The 20,443-nt window shown below is 41.0% G+C and overlaps 1 protein-coding gene and 1 long non-coding RNA gene across 3 annotated transcripts in view; one reads left to right on the plus strand and one right to left on the minus strand.

The window, feature by feature from the left end:
* Positions 1-231: 231 nt before the first annotated feature.
* Positions 232-20,443, plus strand: part of YES1 (YES proto-oncogene 1, Src family tyrosine kinase) — a 30,002-nt gene continuing 9,790 nt past the window's right edge. The window contains exons 1-5 of one of the 2 annotated variants that reach the window (XM_081205759.1): positions 232-885; positions 12,514-12,786; positions 15,083-15,166; positions 17,007-17,106; positions 18,363-18,461. In XM_081205759.1, the coding sequence (XP_081061885.1) occupies positions 12,522-12,786; positions 15,083-15,166; positions 17,007-17,106; positions 18,363-18,461 (548 nt within the window). In that variant the 5' untranslated portion in view covers positions 232-885; positions 12,514-12,521. The remainder of the gene's footprint in view (positions 886-12,513; positions 12,787-15,082; positions 15,167-17,006; positions 17,107-18,362; positions 18,462-20,443) is intronic. The other variant, XM_081205758.1, reaches the window with a different exon arrangement.
* LOC308592654 lies at positions 6,965-9,665 on the minus strand. The gene is made up of 2 exons (XR_014010603.1): positions 8,975-9,665; positions 6,965-7,150 (listed from the first exon to the last, which is right to left on the minus strand). It is a non-coding gene; the product is annotated as an uncharacterized lncRNA (long non-coding RNA).

Consider the following 20,443-nt stretch of genomic DNA (forward strand, 5'->3'; position numbering starts at 1 on the left):
GCCCCGATTAATTTCCTGACGCGGCGCGAACACGGATTGGCCACGGGACACCAGGCGCGTCGTGAGGATGGACAGCAGCGCTCTGCGCGCTCAAAGTTTCCTATATTAGCATTACATTAACACCGTCGTCGTCATTATGGAATAAACTTGCGAAACAAGCCCTCCGCGATCCCTGCCCCACCCCAGGGCTGCTCTTCCCAGCAGGCTCCCGAGTCCCGCTCCCAAAGCTTCCCTTCCCGCCGCCTCCCTTCTCCCGGAGGCACCACCAGCCCAGGATTCCCAGGGAGCGGCCTGGGCCTGGCGGCGCCAAGCCAAAGAGGCTCAGCGGGAGAGAGTCAGGGGGCGCTGTGGGAGAGCCCGCCGCCTTCCGTCGAGGGAGCCCGACTTTCCCCTCCTCAGCAACAGCTGCTGCCCCCTTCCTCCTCCCTCGCCGGGTCTCCGCCGGCCGCCATGTTAGGTAGGGATGGTGAACTCGGGCTTTGCTGAGGGGGACCCGGCGCCTCCTCCGCCTCCGCCTCCTCCCTGGTGCGCGTGGAAGGAGAGCGAGCGAGGGCCCTGGCTTCCCGGCTCCTCCCTCTCCCCACGGCCTGGGCTCGCGTGCCGCCGCCGCCGCCTATCCAAGCGGCCGCCCAGATATCTCTCTCAGCCCGGGGAACCCTAGGCCGGGGCTGATGCCGAGGGGCTGAAGGCTCCGGGCGGCACCTGCGCGGTGGGGGCGTCGCTTCGGGCACCCCCTTCCTGCCTCCATCTCCCCCTCACGCTCTCCAGCTCCCCTTTACTCGACGGGCCGGAGGTGCCTCCTGCCCTGAGGCGGAAGCGAGGGCGCCCTCACGCCCCAGAGGAGGACTCGGCGCTTTCTCCCGGAGCGGGCCCAGGAAAAAGCAGGTGAGCGTCCCGAGCGCTTCCGTCGCCTTCCCCGCTCTCTCCCTGGAGGCGGAGGCGCCCGGAGAGCGCTAGGCCCCGCGTGCTTCTCCTCACGCGTCGTCGTCGTCCCCCCCTCCACCGACCCCTTCGGGAGTGCTTAGCTTCTTATGGTAACGGGGGGGTGTAAGGCTCTTCCTTCCTTGCTCCACACTTCCAGAGTTTTTAAGCAACTCCTTCTGCCTTTCCGCCCATGTGGGTTCCCCCTTTTCGTTTAGGAGAGTTTGCGCCTGTCAATCACGCAACAGTGTGGGAATATTTCAAAAACGCTGCCTTTAAAAGTTTCATTTCCAGGGGGTGGGGGTGTTTGGATGTGTCCCCCCCCCCTTTCTCCTTCCCCGCTCCCTCCCCTTCTCGTGTGTAGAGGTGGCAGCCTGGCAGGAGACGCGCCTTCTGCTTGTGTTTGCTCCTGAAAGCCAGATAACAACTGTTTCCCAACAGAAGGGGTCCTCTTCGCCCTCGCTTGCTTTGATTGACGATCCCAACAAGTTTCCTGGTTAGGCTTTGTTTGTTTTGTTTGTTTTGGCAAGGGGAGGAGAGGAAATAGGAGAGGAAACTCAAGTACTGTACCAAGTTATGCTTTCCAACCTTCACAAGCGCCCTTTCCAGTCTTCTCAACTTTTAAACTCCTGGAATATGTCTCGAAGCGAGTTGATGAAGTCTCTCTTTGTAGTCCCCTCAAGCAAATGCTGTATGCTGCTAATAAAGTAAGCCGGGGCCATTTGTTCTCTTGAGTGTCAACGTCGTTTAAAGGTTTTAGCACAGTTCTTAGTTTTAAATGTACAGTAGTCTGTTTCTCAGCCCCAAAAACTGCAACTGCGTTGTTGTGGGTCAGAACGAATTCAGAAACTAAAAGCTGATTCCTGATCTGCACTTTGGTCCCAATATATGTATATTGTTTTCCAAACAATGATACCAGAGATCATGACTCTTAAGAATCATTAAGCTTTTATTACAGAACAAAATACAACTGTGGTTTCCTTCAAGCATTTGGGGTTTTTATTTTCCCACTGGGGGAGAGGTAACTTCCTTTAGAAACTTAATGAGAATTCATGACATGAAGACATAATGAACTTGCTCAAGTTAACAAGGCAGTATACAAAATGTATAGGATAATGACACATTTCAGTTAGTATAGCTATGTATCCATAGGCTACATCATTTTGAAGTGTAATTAGTATTTACTTGAATTTACAATCAAAACAATTTATTAAATATTAGGTCCTAAACAAAAAAAATTCTCTTTGAAATGAATATGTTCACACTACATGTACTTACATGCACTGAGCATGTTTAAACCTTAAATAAATCACGAGCATTTTCACTCTTAACAGTTAATATAATATTTACTGTGAGTCCACCCATCACATTTTGTGATACTATGTCATGTAATTTTTAAAGTATGCTGATTAGGGAGGGACTGTAATGATTTGTTGTCAGTACTTGGGGAATATTAAAGTTGCATTGTCAAATAAAAACCATTTCAAGTTCAGATATTAACTGAAGTGTCTTGGAGTAAAACAGTCTGAAACTACTTTGCAGCCGATTAGCATTTTGTTTTAATTTTTATTTTGAAAACCAGTGGAGTAAATGACATAGTTAAAAGTAGTTTTAAAGGAGGAAAGCACTTCTTTATGCAATAATAAAAAAATCAGTATTGAAGGCCTTGTTCTCTAGTTAAGAACACATGCAACGTTTAGCATTCCAAAGAAATTTTAGCATTGAAAGAAATTTTAATCAAACAAGCATATAAGTTTATCAATGAATCACTTTGAGTTATATCCAATGTTAGTCCTATTCAAAGTAGCTCCATTTATTCCAGTGGATCTTCTCTGACTTAGTTAGATATCACCCCTAGGTTGCAATTCTATACACATTTACCTGACAATAAGTATCAATGAACTCACTACATCTAAGAACAAACATAGGATTATGCAGGCTGTATGTGTGTAAAATACTTGGAAAGCAAGAAGCGTATGTTTTAGATACCATACACATACCATAGCAGGCATTTCTTCCTACATGTGAGAAAAGATGGAATGCCTCTTTTAAGATGATGAAATTTTTATAAGTAAATCTGTTAATATTTTTTTTAAAAAAAGCTGCTGTAAGGTTATTCAGAGGCACATTTTTAGTTGACTAAAAATTTTTTCCTTGGTTAAGCAGTGCAACCATTGTACTTCTGACTGCAAAACAAAAACAAAAAAGCCCAGCCCCCGAGGTGAAATGCATAATGCCAAGCAGATCTCATCTGCTTAGCAGGGTCAAGTGTTAAGACAATATTTACTATAAAGGCAAAGCATAGTGTTGCAGATCAAATATAACCCATACAGTCTTCAAAGAGCAAGTGATTTCTGATAATGTTTCATGGTTTTCATATGTTAGTTTTTAATCAAACTGCTTGAAATATGTCAGACTTGCATTAATTGTTTCAACAGTTGGGGTTTTTCCAAGGTCTTTCTGCATTATCTAAATTACAGTTTTACCCTAGTGAGTGAAAACCTGAGGTTTTGAATTTATAACCTAATCCTTTGCACAGATTTTTAATGGAACTTAGTCCCAAGTAAGTAGGTAAAGTGGGGGGCCTAACCCATGGGCTGGATCATCTCCCCCCCCAAAAAAAACCTGATTCCCAAAGACTCCCAACAAGGTTAACCCCACCACCAGTCTATAGGATTGCATCTCTATACAATTGCATTACCATGTAGCAGTTCAAAATAGCTTTGGGGGTCAAATATCGATGGTGGAGATCCAAAGTCAAGGGGATGTGCACAGTACAACTTCCAGATTTCCAAAAGCTGCGTAAGGTTGTCACCAGCTAGCTATTTCCCCATTCTTCAGAAGACTGGAAAACTAGCATTATGTACAGCCTCCAGTGCAGTGCTAAGAACTATGGTGTGGGTGAGTCTTGAAATGAATAAAGGATGTAGGAGATATTTTCTGAGCCTAAAGGCTTCTTTGGATCCCAGCTGTTGTAGTGTTGATAAGATTGCTAGGTGAAAGTTTCAAGTTACAAGATTGCTTTTAAGCTGTTGCAGTACTTACAATGAATATATTGATAGACTTAAATGAAGATTTCTATATTTAAGTAATAACTCTTTATTATCTTATGGATGCATTAATATACCACCTTCTAAAAAGTCTTCTCACAAGGCTACTTGAAAAAAAATCTATAAAAAGCAATCTTTTAAAAAAAATAAAATCATGCCTCCCTGAATGAAGATGTTTTCAGTGTGCATTGCGTTTCAAAAGTACAAAGAAAGAGGCTTGTTCTATTTCCCCAGGGAGGGATTTCCATAATTCTGGTATCACTAAAGAAAAGGCCTGTCTCTGGTACCCTTCAAATGTGTCTGATTTTAATGAATACCAAAGAGCTGATCGTGATGGGGCACTCTTAAATGTTTCATTCGTGCAACAGCAAAGGCAGTTCTGTAGATCACTTCCCCCCAACCTGACTTCCAGATATTTTAGAAAACAACTGTCATCAGACCGTCAGTCAGGGATGATTGGACCTGTAGTCCTAAATATATGATGCACACCAGGTAGAGCAAGGCTGTTTTAGATAAACAGCCCCCAGGCTGTTTAAAAATTTACAGATTTGGACCAGCACCTTAAATTTAACTTGGAAACAAATTGGAAAGTAAGCTGGTGTAACCTGTGCATAATAGGTGTTGTATTTATTTTACTTGAAAATTTATAATCCACGCTTTCATAAAATTTAACAAGTCAGCTTACAGCATATGATGTGCAATAAAATCTGTCTATAAATATCTATAAAACATAATTGAAAGCATCAATATGATCTGATTGTTGTGCTTCTACGTGCATGTTATGTTGACAGACGTATTTGGAGTCAGCTGAAGATTTTGTGCAGTCTTTAAGGCATCTTCCTAGGGAAACTATTGGAGTAGTTCTGTCACACTCAGTTCCCAGACCTTAGGTTCAGAACCTCTGTTGTATGCCTTGAAATCCCTACTGCTGGCAAGCAAGCAATGGAGAATGTTTTTTTGCCATAATGATGTGCTTTTTGGGTTTCTCAGAGGCATTTAAGCTATCTACTTTGGGAAAGAAGATCAGGACTGTAGCTAGGGGGTGGTGAGGTGGGCCCCTGCCAAGGATGCAGGCGATGGGGGGAGGTGCAAAATCGGCTTAAAAATATGTCCATAAATATAAATATCAATTAATGCCTCATAAGAAATGGTTTTAAATAGAGGGTGAATTGAATGGGTGGAGGGGGCAGGATTGGAGGAGAGGTGGAAAGAAGAGCTAATTTGTCCATGGCTAGAGTGTGCAATCGGTTCTGCCAGGGGTGCAAGATCACCTAGCCACGGCCCTGAAGAAGATTCACTTTCATCCAAGACCGTTCTTGTATACTTATGTTTGGGATTTCTGATAAAAGCCAGCTAAGAAAAAGAGCTGAGAGAGCTGAGATCATTGTTTTCCTAGAAATAAGTTTGCTGCTTAGAAATTATTGGCAACACAAGTATATTCGTACAGGATTATTAGAACAGTATACTATTATGGGATGGAACAACATTACACCACCTAACTAATTTTGCTTGAAAGGAATTCTATTTATGTCAGCGAAATATCCTCCATACGCATATGCTCTTCCTTCCACCTTAAATCCACAAGACAACTGTTGCATTATTGTATATGTCTTATGAAAATCTAGTTCTTGGGATACGTTGTTTAACCTATTGCGCACGTTTAGCTGACAGAAATACTTTTAGATTACCACAATTCTTTGCTAAAAGGTTGTTGTCTTGGAAACACTGCCTCTGCTTTGTATTCATTGTCTCTGAGAATACAGATGATATTCTGGTACTGATGTTTCTGGAGGTATATAGACAACTAGTCCCCCTTGATGGTATTCCACTTGAAAACAGCTGAACATAAAATGGTCAGGCATTTTAAATTATAAAAAAAATCTGCTTGATATTGGGTAATAAAGCAAATACCTCACCCCCACCCCATCCCAGAATTGCCCCTAGAGATAGTTCTTTTTTCTCTTCCTTCCTTTTGGTGCTCCACTCTGTTCCAAGATAGGCCTGTCACTATCTCACATGGAGATGACTTCTGTTAACTCAGGGGTAGGCAACCTAAGGTCTGTTGGCCGGATGCGGCCCAATTGCCTTCTCAGTCCGGCCCACTAACGGTCTGGGAACCAGCATGTTTTTACATGAGCAGAATGTGTTCTTTTATTTAAAATACATTTCTGGGTTATTTGTGGGGCATAGGAATTCGTTCATATTTTTTTTTCAAAATATAGTCCGGTCCCCCCCCCATGGTCTGATGGACAGTGGACCAGCCCACCTGAAAAAGGTTGCTGACCCCTGTGTTAACTTATGGATTCTGTGATAAGGAAGTGATCTTCAGATAGGCCACCTTCTATCCGAAGAACACATCCCAGTCAGGGGCCATTCCTTCTGCTCTGCATTTAAAAACAATTGGCCTCATAGTATCTGTGATGGAGGATACACTTACATCAAGCCCTTCCCCCCCCCCCCTGTAGGAAGCCATTGCTTTCCTTTCTCCCAGCACTGGAAACTGAAGGTCTGTTTGTACCTGTGTGCTCTGTCTGCTGCCAGTATTTGACGATGTCATGAAGGTAGCTCTGGGTTAAGATGGTTTGGAGGACTGCACAAGGGAAGTGGGGTTCAAAAGTGTAGGGCATTTGTACACCTAGCAGTTCCTTTGTTGGTGGAGATTAATCTTGTCCTCCGCTCCCCAACCAGTCTGGGGCACCAGCATATTTGCAGTTGGGTCACCCACTTTCCTAATATATAGAATAAAATAGTGTGCATTCACAAGTAGAATTCTTTGGCTGTATTTCTTGGTGCAGATTTGAATACATTTCTATATAATGTGGAGAACTTTAAAAAATGCATGGGACTGTTGAAAAAATAATTGATATCCTTTCCAAAAAAGAAGAAAAGACAAGGCAAATGTCTTAACACATACCCAGAATGCCAATAGAGTTCTGTAGTTCTTATCTTTAACATTTAGGTTCACCATAGAACAAACAGTCAGACCATGCAGATTGTCAGAACAAAAGTTTACTTATTGTATTGCTACATAGTATTGATATAGTTGGAGAATGGAGAAGCTGCAATAACCACAAAAACCTCAGACAAGTATCTGGTTTTCTGTTCTTGTTCTTGTAGTATTTGACAGAGGAAATTAGGTAACATTATTCTTCCTGTCATGACTTTGTTTCAGTTGCTCCCTAGAGGTGAAAATGCTTTGCTGAGATTTTGTTATGATGTTACTATATTATTTGTTGCTGCATGTTTCAAAAGCCATATACAGTTTTGTAAACTGTTAACAAATGAGCACATTTTGAATTCTTCATACAACTTTTGCAATTAAATATAAAAATCTATCAAGCTGATGGAAGTTAGCTCTTGAGAACAAAACGTCTGGTATGTAAAATGATGAACAAATTATTCCTTGTCCAGAATTAAGAATTCCTTAACATCCTTTATCTGTCACTTTTGCTGCAGCAATGAGCTTACTCTTTTATAGACTTACTAGGCAATCCTGTTGACCTGCAATGTCAGACACCTACTTTGGCCAGCATAGATAGCCTTGATGCAACTTAATCAGGATCATAAATTTACACAGTAAAAAGTTGAAAGAAGGGCAAAGAAGAATAGCACAAAAGCAGAATGCAGAAGTTATAACAGTTGTGGCCCCATTGGTGAGAGTCAGTATTACACAGACAATCATGGTGCATCACGCCATTGACACCTGTCAGTTAGGCATAGATGAAACCGATCTGTACACAGTATAGAAGCACATGACATTTTCCATCTCCACTGCACACATGTAAGGCATAGCCTGATAAACGGGCACCCAAAAGCAGTCTACACTGTGATGGAAACAACAAGATCCCTGCAACTCTGAAGCACCAGAAATCATTGCACATGGGAGATTTCAGTATTTTTATGCCTCTTGCATTAAAAGTAACAACTCCTTCAAATGTACAACATAAAGTGGAGGAAAGATGGCAGTATCTCACAGTACCCATGGCTCTATACCTACTGAAGGGAAGAAGGAGCCTTCTGCCTTCATGGGAAGGGGGGAACTAGGACTGGCAATAAGGGCAGCCATACCTGCACCCTCCCAGGAGTATGTCCATAATCTAGGGCATAATACTGGGAAACAGGTAATGTAAATTCAAGCCCCACCTTGGTGAATGGCAGGAACAAGGCCCAGCTGACCATTTGCATTCCTGGCCAACAAAGCATGAGCCATCCCTGAGTCTGCATTATGCACAGCTCTCTTGGGAGCATGTTGCTAAGCTGTGATTCCTAATTGACCACCCCTCTTGGAACAGTATGTGCAGCCTGAGGAAACTTGTTTGCTGCTCAAAGTTCCTCAGTTCCAATCTTTGCACTTAGACTTCAATTTGTTTTTCAACAACAAATTGTTGCTTCAGTAATACCATCTTCATCACGTGGGGAATTTCATTTGCTTGCTTGGTTTACATGGGCAGAGCCACCTTATGAATGGCATATGCAGTTGTAGCTGAAACATCATTAATCTCATGATAGTTATGCTGATACTGTTCTGAGACATAGGACCATGTGGGAGCAGCATTCATCCATCAAATGGTAGCACAAAAACTCCACGATGAATAATCTATGTTTATTGTGGGCCTGTTGAGGTTTATTTGAAATTAAGTTAAAATCCTGGGTTTGGGCAACTCTGTATTATACTTCAGTCATGAAAGTTCATTGTTGGCTTTGAATTGGTTTGAGTTCGTATTCCCTTCTTTCTTTCATCTTCTCTAAGCTGAACTTCATTCCCTGGTCTATCATGTTGTTTATTATTAGATTTCTAGGCTTGTTGGACCTAAAGGCAGTGAACTGACTGACCAATGATACTATGGCAGGAGCTTTGTGATGGCTGGAACAATAAGCTCTTTGAATTCAGAAGAATACTTTGTTTATGGTGGAATGCCGTTCTTGCAAATTTCAAAAAGAAAATTGTTCTAGATTGGGCATGGTACATACACATCAGCACCTGCTGAAGGGGAAAGACCTACCTTGCGCATTTCTTCTCATTGTTAAGTGTGTTGCATGAGTGTCCACATTTTCTGTACATCAACTGATTTTCATTTCTGCAAAACTAGCCATCTGATTTGCTTCATGTCAGCTGTTTAACAAGTTTCTCACCAACCAACAGCACCTAAGACTTAAATATTCCATTTCTTGGCTCTCATTCAAGCTTGTTATTACTCCATGCACTTACTCAGAACATAATTTGAGAAGAAAGAGCTCAGCGTTAGCAATACAGTATGATCACAACACACACACACACACACACATTTTATTTGCACAAAATTCTATTATATGCGCTTGGCCTGAGGGCAGCAACAACCTCCCCCCTGATGTAGGAGGCAACTCGGAAACAAGTGGTGAAACAGAGGTAGATGGAGGAAGAATTATGGGCTTCTGGAAAGGCCAACAGAGAGAACTACAAGCAAAACAAAATAGCTAGAATGGAGCTACAGCTTTTGTCTGCCTCTCTCCCTGTCTGCTTTTCTCCTCCCTTTCGCAGCTGAGGGAACCAGGTTTCTTCTTCCTCTTTCTGCCTTCACTACTTTCCCCACTCATCTTGCAACCTAGGGAGCCAGTGGAGACAGGAAGGTCTTCCACACAGGGCTTCAGACAGCTTTTTGCTATGCTTGATTTTGTGTATGAGTTGTGATCAGACTGTATACTTATTCACTCCAAATATACTGATGACCTTTTCCAGTGGTTTCACATAAATGTTAAACAATATTGGAAATGATAGCGGCTGGTCTGTGACCGTATTAATAAATTCATTCATTCATTCACAATATTGGAAATGATTGAATCTCGTGGAATTCCACAGCAAAAATACCACAGGGCAGAGCAACTGTCTCCCAACACCACATTCTGGAACTGATCAATCAGGTAGGAGTGGAACCAACAAAATGCAGTGCTTCCAATTCTTACCCCAGATGGTTAATAATCAGAAGGATAATATGGTCATTGAAAGCTGTTGAGAGAAGGAGCAGAGTTGCCACTCATCTGTCAATCATCAGGGTAACCAAGGCAGTTTAATTTCCAAAACCAGATTGGAAGCAAGAGCGAAATGGGTTAATATGTTTCATCTATGACTTGTCTGGAGTATGGGAGTAAATACCCACTCAGGCTCTTTGTCCAAGAAGAGAACGTTGGCCCTTAGTCAATAATTATACAGAATTTTGAGGTTTAGAGATATATTTTTAGGGGGTCTCATAACTGCCTTTTTTGAGGAAATATATTTAATATGTTGTTGTTTAGTCATGTCCGACTCTTCATGACCCCATGGACCAGACCACGCCAGGCACTCCTGTCTTCCATTGTCTCCCGCAGTTTGGTCAAACTCATGCTGGTAGCTTCGAGAACACTGTCCAACCATCTCATCCTCTGTCGTCCCCTTCTCCTTGTGCCCTCCATCTTTCCCAACATCTGGGTCTTTTCCAGGGAGTCTTCTCTTCTCATGAGGTGGCCAAAGCATTTAATATTCATGAGTATATTTTCAAATAAATCAAATACATATATTGTGTTGTTGTTGTTTAATGTGGTTTAAGTCAGAAGGCCACAGAACTTTCAGCCTCTCCTGGAAACATTCTTTATTTGTATGCTCTTCAGCTAGCTTCATTTATTGAGAGACCCAGTGTGATTTTTAAAAATCTTGCTGCAGTTTCTTTGTAACTGAAGCACATTGTCAGTCTGCTCAGTCTTCTCCATGCCAGCCAACTGTCCCTTAATGAAGCAATTCAACTCAGTGAATAGGACTCATACTTTAAGCAGACAATTGGCTAGCAGAGAGAGTTCCAAATTGGTTTAACTTTGCACAAGTGTGAAAGAGTTTAGTAAAAAGACACTGTCAGTTAATGTTGGCATAAGTTCTTACTATATTTAAACTCTAAATTGATAAGTACCCCATTTAATTAAATGTGAATATAATAATTTACAACACAGTGTTTGTTAAATCTTTCTAAACAGTTTGAAAAAAATCATATATTTGTGATCTCAGTTGCCCACATGCAGATGTGGAAGGCTACATATGGGTGGCCTCCACATGGATCTCCTACCTTACTTGAACCCATTCTGATTTGCCAATTTTGCACCCAAAAAGCTAAAATCCCAAACAAAGCTGAAACAGTATCTAACCTTCAAGTAGAAAGTATGAATAATGTAATGCTTCATACACAAATCAATATATTTACTCATCAGCATTTATGTAACATCACATAGCAGATCATGTCTATATTTCAGAAACCTGGAAGAATAAACAATAATAACATACCTTGTTAAAATTGCTTATCTGAGGTGGATCATTGTAAACTACTTACCATTTCTACAGAGGCAATGGAATTAAACATATTGTGTAACTAAAGTAACAGAGCAATCCTATACTGATATTACATTAAAGAAGAGCTGCACCAATGCTACATTGGCAAAACAGCAGCCGTATTCTACTGTTGCTTAGCTGGGGTGGGAAGAAAAACACAAAAAATTAATAAAAACCATGTGCACCTAGCATATCCTAGAAACATGACCAGGCTGTGCCAACAACATTGTCCAGGATTCACCTACTTCAGTTTATCTATCTTTTTCAAATTAATTAGCATTAACTTCATAGAACTTCACCAGTTCAGTAGTACTGTTTATCAGTACAGTGGTACCTCTGGTTAAGTACTTAATTCATTCCGGAGGTCCGTTCTTAACCTGAAACTGTTCTTAACCTGAAGCACCACTTTAGCTAATGAGGCCTCCTGCTGCCGCTGCGCCGCCAGAACACAATTTCTGTTCGCATCCTGAAGCAAAGTTCTTAACCCAAGGTACTATTTCTGGGTTAGCGGAGTCTGTAACCTGAAGCATATGTAACCCAAGGTACCACTGTACTGAGGACTTCTTTCCTCAGCAGGTTTTGAACTCGGTTACCTCTGTAAAAATGGCAAGTAGAAGCAGCTTACACAACTGAGATGTTAAATTTAAAGATGTGAAATTACTAGCGTGGATTTGTTTATTATTATTATTATTTAATGTTTAGAGAATAAAATTGCAAGAGTGGTTATTAAAATAGTCCATTTTAAGTTGATGCCTTAAAATGAAATGTTATTTTTTTGTATTCTTTTTATAACAGTTTTTAACTTAAAGGGCTGCTAAATATTGCACTGTGTGACTATGTACTTAAGAACACAAGAAGAGCCTGCTGGATCAGGCCAATGGCCTGTCTAGACTATCATCCTGTTCTCACAGGGGCCAGCCAGTGCATTGGTGAACTCTGCATTGGTGTGAGTCCAATAGCTTGAAAAATAACATGTCAGAGATCAAAGGGTCTTTATTAGTGTAATAAGGCCGTACAATTGCAACCAGGCTCAAAATTATGAACTCTGCTGTCAACAAATTCACCTTTTTATTCACCAGGAAGGCCATTCAGCTTCAGAATTTAGAATTGTCGAAGCCTCAGACACTTAGATCTCCAATTTGTTCTAAATACTTAAGAAAGAATAACTTATTTAAATATTGACATATCAAAGTGATGCTATCTTTCTCTCTACAGAAAAGACCATGGGGTGTATTAAAAGTAAGGAAGATAAAAGTCCTACAATGAAATATAGGACTGAGAATGCTCCAGAACCCATTACTTCCCATGCCAGCCATTATGGAACAGATCCAACCCAAGCAAACCAGTCACCTGCAATAAAGGGATCATCAGTTAATTTTAACAGCCATTCCGTGACTCCTTTTGGTGGGCCATCTGGGATGACACCGTTTGGAGGAGCATCTTCCTCATTTTCATCTGTGCCATGTCCATATCCTAGCGGTTTAACAGGTGAGCATCATTTCAAAACTAACTCCAGATTCCAGCAGAGTCCCTTAGGAGTGAATTAACTAAACCAAAAGCTGCATGTGATTTGGTCTATAATGTCCATTCATTTTCTAATCTCTGCCATGGTCTCTGGTCAAAAAGGTATTGTATTTTTTGGAAATTATAAAGCAATGTAGGGGAAAGCTTAAACTAATTCTGCCCAGTGAAATCAGCTGTACTTCACGCAGGTGTAGCCTAGTGATCTAACAGATGGGCATTACTTCAAAAATAAATTTGACTTAACTATGAGTTTGTACTTAAAAATATAATGATGGCAGGAGGAAAATGTTAATGGAAAGCATGCCTTGGAAGTAAAAACATGACTTGAAGACAGTAGAGCTGAAATAGGGAACCAGTGGATCTGCAGGTGTTGTATGACTACAACTCAAATCATTGGGAATAAAACATCTAATGTTACCTTTTAAATGAAAATGTCATATTGATTTACTCTCTCTGCAGAGTTCAGAATTGTTTGGTGGTGCTTTGGCATGGGCTAGAGTTGAGTGGTTGAGACCTGCACAGCTTTTAGAGTCTAGGGGGAAGACAGGGACTTGAATTGAATGAAGAAATCATATGGAAACCCTTCTGTTTTTAAGACTGTGCACAGATAATAACTTTCCAGTAACTTGGAGACAGTAGAGCCGAGATAGGGACCACCTTGGGCATGAGCTGCTTTGGCTCAGAAATGAAACCTTGTATCGCCTTGGAAAATCCAATACTTCATATGGCCCAATTCATTGTAACAAAAATATCAACAAATGGCTGTATTTTTTACTATTTGACAGCAGTGGATGGAACATGCAGGCATAATAGCACTTTCTAAGTGGATGAAGCCCACCAAATTTTAGAGAGAAGCTTTGGGGCTTTTGCACTAGATACAATTAAACTTTGCTAATTTATTTAAGAGGATGCATATCCTTTTTATTTCTTTACAGAAATGGATGGAATTTTATGTTGGGTTGACCCCCCCCCCCGAATTTCAGACAGATAGGAGCAGGGCAGGTTGTGCAAGGAATGTCTTTAAAGGCGGAAAAGAACAGACTTGCATATCCCTCCCGTAGCTTTTCTGAAGAATTTCTCTGAAAATGGCGTTGTCCAAAGATGCCAAAATAATATGTAGAATTTCATATGGATAGGCAAGGGGTGGGGGGTGTACAAGGGGATGGGCAGTTATTAAAGTGTTTGGCGGAAAGGAACTAACTTATCCTTCTGGGGTTTTTTGGTCAGTATGTAGAAAACAGCACGGAGCATAGAAGGAGAGGTGAGAGGAAGTGTGATAGATGAAAAACAGTTTGTGGCTTTTCTTTTTGATTTCTGCTTAGTTGACACTTCTCTCCCTCGCAGAAGCACCATGATTGGAAGTAAAAAAGAAGAGCCCTGGGGAAGCTATTTTCCAGTTAGTCAGTCACAAAACTGCACCCTCTACTCTCCCTTCCCCCTGTCCTTTTTGGAGATATTGAGGAAATGTTATGATTTTAAGGAGGCAGTTCTAAGTTCTCTGGGACCTCTGAAGCTTCAAAGCAGCCGTGAGGCTTCAATGACTTCATTTAGGATGCCTCAGAGGATACCTGCTTCACCTTAAACAGCACTGAACCTGTCCCTGGCAGCTCAATTTGCCTTGGGATATGTCTGAACCAAACCCTGCTGAAGATTTAGGTCATGTGTTTGTTTGTGTGCTAAATTAACATCCATGGGATAGTCACTTGGGAAAAAAGGTGACAACTTTGAAATGGCTCTTTTGACTGGTGGTGCATCCATTCCTTATGCTATTAATTAATTATATGGACCACTTCATTTTTAGAAATGGGGAAACTTCTACAAAAAAATATAGGAGAAAATTTCCAACCTCACATCACTGTTTCTACACTATCCAGAAAACAGAAGTGTATAGATCTTTTATATATATTTCTAGACATGCTGATTACTAGAAAAATCTGAAAATAAGACCTTTTTGCACATAACAATCACATTTACCTCATAATGAGGCCAACATTCCAGTACAGAGCAACCGAAGCCACACATGGAATGGAACGTCTGGAGACTAGAGTTCCGCTTTCTCTTCAAATTTGGATTTATGGGTACTTCCAGTATGCATATTTGCTTGCAGAATGCATGCTTCATTCATTCATTATTATGCAAATATCTGTCATGTTCCAACCTTTTTAAAAAAGAAATATCCAAACTGAATAGCCCCCAAAGGGTTTTCTATAAAAAAAATCTGCTGAAATTTTCCCCACCCTCACACATTATGTTTCGACAGTTATGTTAGTTTTGCTGGATCAAGGGGATAATATGGTTGCAGTAACAGGAAATCAGTCTACAACAATGATCATCTGTACTCAGTGTAAGTCTTTAGGAGAAAATGCATACGTGTGTACAATGATTTTCCTTAGACCACTGAGGGGTAAAAAAAAAAATTCTCTCTTAAACTAAATTGAGATTGAGTATTTACAGTAGTACCTTGGTTCCTGAATGACTTAGTTGTCGAACAAATCGGCTCCCGAACGCAGCAAACCCAGAAGTAAGTATTCCAGTTTGTGAACATTTTTTGGAAGCCGAACATCCGACACAGCTTCTGCGGCTTCCGATTGGGTGCAGGAAGCTCCTGCGGCCAATTGGAAGCCGTGCCTTGGTTTTGGAACAGTTTCGACAGTCAAACAGACTCCCAGAATGGATTAAGTTCAAGAACCAAGGTACCACTGTACTTTGAGTGCTCTGTGAAAACTGCAACCGTAAAGATTCAAAAATCTAAGAAGTTTATCCATAGCGTGTGCTGAACTTCAGAAAGTTTCTTAAATAAACCCAGCAAAATTGAAGGGGTGGCTTGTTTTTAGTGAAGGGATGTATGTGGGCAGAGTTTGTAGCCTGTATTTTCTGTTGAACTGATACTTGCTTCTTCTTGAAATGTGATCTATACAAAATGCCAGCTTGAGGCCTTTCCTGAAATGAACTGTGGTAGAGTCTTAAAATAAAGCATACTGCAGTAAATGTATCTGCAGTATTAAAATATGTACATTTGAAAGCATTGTGCCAAAGCAGTGAATTCAATGAGAGAATATATAGCTACCATCTGTAGAAAAATCAATTAAATTGTTCTTTACAATCCATTATAGTGATCACAGCACTCTTTTGTTCTTGTCATCTTTTATTGAAAGTTGCAATTCACACTGGAAGTTTAGTTCTGGAATCTTGTGTACTCTGGAAAAATATGGCCTCTGTGTGTGCTGAGCTTAGCTGCCTATGGGTAGAAAGGAAAACATGGGGCTGAATAATGGGAAACAGATACATCTGCTGATTGGAGTTACTGAGTGAGAAAGGGTGCCATCATCTGTGTCACTTGCATTCCTTATTCTTCAAACTTATTTGCTACTCTCCAGTTGGCAGTTGGAGTAAGAAATAATCACTGAAGCACATCACACTGTGATGTTTTGTTTTTTCTTCTTCCTGAAGTGTTTGAAGGGTCTGAACACACATGGTAAACATACAGCTGGAACCCTTGCCCAGTCATTTATTGTAGAGCCGTATTTGTTGAGTTTTTAAACATGCAATGTAGTCAGCCTGTATTAGAATCATAATGTGAAATTCAGCTCTCGAATATCAAAGCAGTAGGAGTTAACCAGAATTCTTAAAACTAATAAATTGAAATTGGGCAATGTTCCCATTGGAAAGCACCTACAGACATTGCATTAGATCCAGATCAAGAAAATTGCTTTTAGTTTCCATTGCAATAAATGGAACTTACCGTATTGGCCTGAATATAAGCCTCACTTTTTTTCCAAATTCGGACCGTGAAAAGTTAAAGTGCGTCTTAAATTCACGACCTTACCAAAAATTGGCTTTTATGATATTGCTACTGAAACAGACATATGGTAAAACGGAATGGGTGTGAGTGCCTGTGGAATTTTAAGGGAGCTGCTTATATTCAGGTATTGTCTTTTTTTCTCCCCCCCCCCTTGAATTTTACAGGTGCTGCTGATATTCTGGTGTGGCTTATATTTGGGTCAATATGGTATATCATGACTAACATTTCACATGGATTTTAGTAGGACCTAGGTGCAATGAAGCTCGTCTGGATGCAGCCCATTCTTCCCATTCAAATTACCTTCAAGATGAAATTGAAAAAACACTTTATATGCCTTCTGTTTAGCAAAAGACCTGATTTTCATATTTTTGCTTTTCCTAAGGTGGTGTTACTATTTTTGTGGCCTTATATGACTATGAAGCCAGAACTACAGATGACCTTTCATTCAAGAAGGGTGAACGGTTCCAGATAATCAATAACACGTAAGTATTTTCATCTTCCTGTAGACCTGACTGCACATGTTAGGCATGTGTAGCTGTCTGCTGACAGAATGGCTACTGACTGGGATAGCTCAGTTGGTGGAGCATGAGACTCTTAATCTCAGGGTTGTTGTTTTGAGCCCCACATTGGGCAAAAGATTCCTGCATTGCAGGCGGTTAGACTAGATGACCCTTGTGGTCCTATGGTTCTGTAGTCAATGGTAAGAGCCACTTCTATGCAGACCATGCATGCAGGAGGGGTTGGATGCAAAGAGAAACTGGATTGCACCCGTTGTTCATTTTAGGGATCAGGATTATCTCCAGAACAATACCATCATCTTGTTAGCTGCACCACCGTCAGAAGTGTGGTGAGTGGCAGCCTGGAAGAGGGCATTTTTCTGCGGCAGCCCCTAAATTGTGCAACTCCCTTCATTGCATAGTTTATGCCACTTGCAGTAAAGAAGGGCACTTCTTTACTCTGTGCCCTATAACAGTTAAGGTTTCTTATTTTGTGGGACCCAAGTCTTGCTGAATTCATATTGCTCTAATCCATTTGGTATAGTTTTATGTGCTTTATAATTGTAACAGTTGTATTTGTTTTTTATAATTGTATAATCTTATCTTTGTAACTCATCCTGTGACCTTACAGTGAAGAGTGGGTAAGAAATAAAAAAATAAAGGGCAGGTAGTAGATCTAATTATATACGCACGCACGCACTATCTATCTATCTATCTATATCTAATATGCATATATAATGAAGGTTTTTGCCAAATTGGAACTTGCAGTAAGATGCTTCCAAGTCTTCTGAGATTCCAAGTCTCCTCTAATAATGAAACTGCTTTTTGACATTCAGAAGATGATCATATTTTATTCCCTAATTGAAGAGTTATTTTTAAAAGTCACTTTCCATTATTTTCCAGAGTTGAGAGGACATTCTGTCTCCTTCATGGCTTCCTAACCTTGGGAAACCAGAGCCTTTCAGGATCCATTTTCTAGAGTCATCCTTTCCAATTATTGGTCAAAGGTTTACTAGAGGCAAGGTGGAATTTGACCTTTCCACTGCATACAAGTGCCCCGAAACAGGGGGAAATTTACTTGTTTCTAGTGCAACTTAGTTGAGATTCCGTTTTCCTAAATTTCAATAAGGCCATATTAGCTAAGCCAGGACTGGAGATCAGTTTATGTATTCATGTCATTTCACTTTGCCAAGTGACTTATTGTTCATGTATATTCAGTGTAATACCTTTTTTCCCCCCAGGGAAGGAGACTGGTGGGAAGCACGATCAATTGCAACAGGAAAGAGTGGCTACATTCCTAGCAATTACGTAGCTCCTGCAGACTCCATTCAAGCAGAAGAGTAAGGCATTGTTGTGTCCTTGGTCAGTCATTTCACCCATAACCTTTCAACAGAATTATAGGCAGACGAAAGATTGCCCTATTCCAAGTGCCTTGAGGGACTAAATGAAACCAATCTCTTAATAAACATTGTTTACATTTTAGCTTATATTTACATAACATACACCAGAGTTTTGGGAACGGTATTTGCATGTGTAGCTGCTGATGCAATTATTGGCCCATCACAGCCCACAGATATTGGGTAAGGGAGAAGCTAAATTATTAATAGATACCATTTACAACAGCTTTGGGGCCAGATTCGACTACTCTCTCTCATGCTCACCCGCTAGGCATGAGATGGCTCCAAGGTTTTGATTATTTGTGATTTTCATATGTACATGCAACCCTTTGAACTGAAGTCCCACATAATATGAAGGATTATTGATTGCACATGCTTAATCTAATGCTGATAGAAGAATGCTCTACAATGCTTGTTTAACAGATTTTTATATTTACCAATATTTTTTACATTCTATCCTAGTTACTCAGGGCAACAGGGTCATGGAACACAGCTAGATGGCTAAACCTCCATTGGGAAAGTGCTGGAGTACTACTTGTAGATTATGAAAGTAACCTTCCATTAACTTGCTGTGGGTGGAATTGAATAATAGTGGTTGATGACTCATGCATTAGCAAGTCCTTTGACATAGATACTCCAAGAATTTATTTATCATGCAGTGTTTGTTGCTATGAACCATACTTTGTTATCTAAATCTTGGGTGAAAGCAGTTCTCTCTCTGTGTGTATTGCTGCATTTTTAAGTGCTTTTTAAAAAAGGCTTTGCGTACTAGACAACCAATTTTTGTCTTGCCACCAATCCACTCTCTTAAGTCCTCTGGCATGCATAGGGATCTTAGGAATAGGTGAAATTACATCTTATGATGGCACTGAAGTTATCCTCACCCAGGTTTTGATGCAAACTTAAGGAACTTGTTAAACACCACATCAGATGAGAACTCCCAAATTCTTATCTGGCTCAGGTCACGATCAAATTTGGAGAAGAATTAATGACTTCCCCCTTAACGCAATTCCATTTACCATTTGCAAGGAGGCAGCAGGAGCACTGAGCATTTATAGGGCAAGGGAGAAAATTAAGCAGAAAGGCTTTGTTCCTTCTCTCCTTCTGTTTTCCTGACATGACAGTAAGCCTGGGGAAATATGAGACAGGTAAAGTCTCCTGTGGGGCACTGCAGTTGCAGCAACCTTTGGGAGAACTAAATTGCACATAACCACTCTGCCTTTGTACCCAGCACATTGTTAATGAAAGAAGGAGAAAAGAGATACCCCTCTCTTCTTCTCCCTCTCTACAACTTCCACTGCTGCTACCAGATTTCTGGATAAATGTAGGGAAGAGGGGAAAGAGGAGTTGTGCTGAGTGTGGTGGACTGATAGGACCATCAAAGGCTGGCACTAATTTTTTTATTGGACCTTTGGTTTGACTTGGAAAAATATTTTCAGTTTTTTGGGTTTTTTCCCCAGGAGAACTTGGATAATATCCAGTGGCGTAGCGTGGGGGGTGCAGGGGGGGCCGGCCGCACCGGGCGCAACACCTGGGGGTTCGGGTTAGGGGGCGCAAATCCACGGGTTAGGGGGCGTAAATTACTTGCCTTGCCCCGGGTGCTGACAACCCACGCTACGCCACTGATAATATCTAAATTAATCTGGGAACAATTTTAGAAAGCTTTCTCATCTACAGTCTTATCTCATTCCCACCTGGGTTATGGGGAAAGCTAGAACTAGCAGAAGACTCCTTTTACATACCTCAGTATGAATGAGCGCCCGTCCTGTGGAACACCCTCCCCTCAAATGTGAAGGAAGGAAATAAGCATCTACCTCCTCTTTAAAAGACATCTGAAGACAGCCCTGTTTAGGGAAGTTTTTAATATTTAATGCTGTATTGTTTTTAACACTCAATTGGAAGCCGCCCAGAGTGGCTGGTGAAAC

This window comes from Podarcis bocagei (genome assembly GCF_964188305.1).
Source record: "Podarcis bocagei genome assembly, chromosome: 8".
NCBI lineage: Eukaryota > Metazoa > Chordata > Lepidosauria > Squamata > Lacertidae > Podarcis > Podarcis bocagei.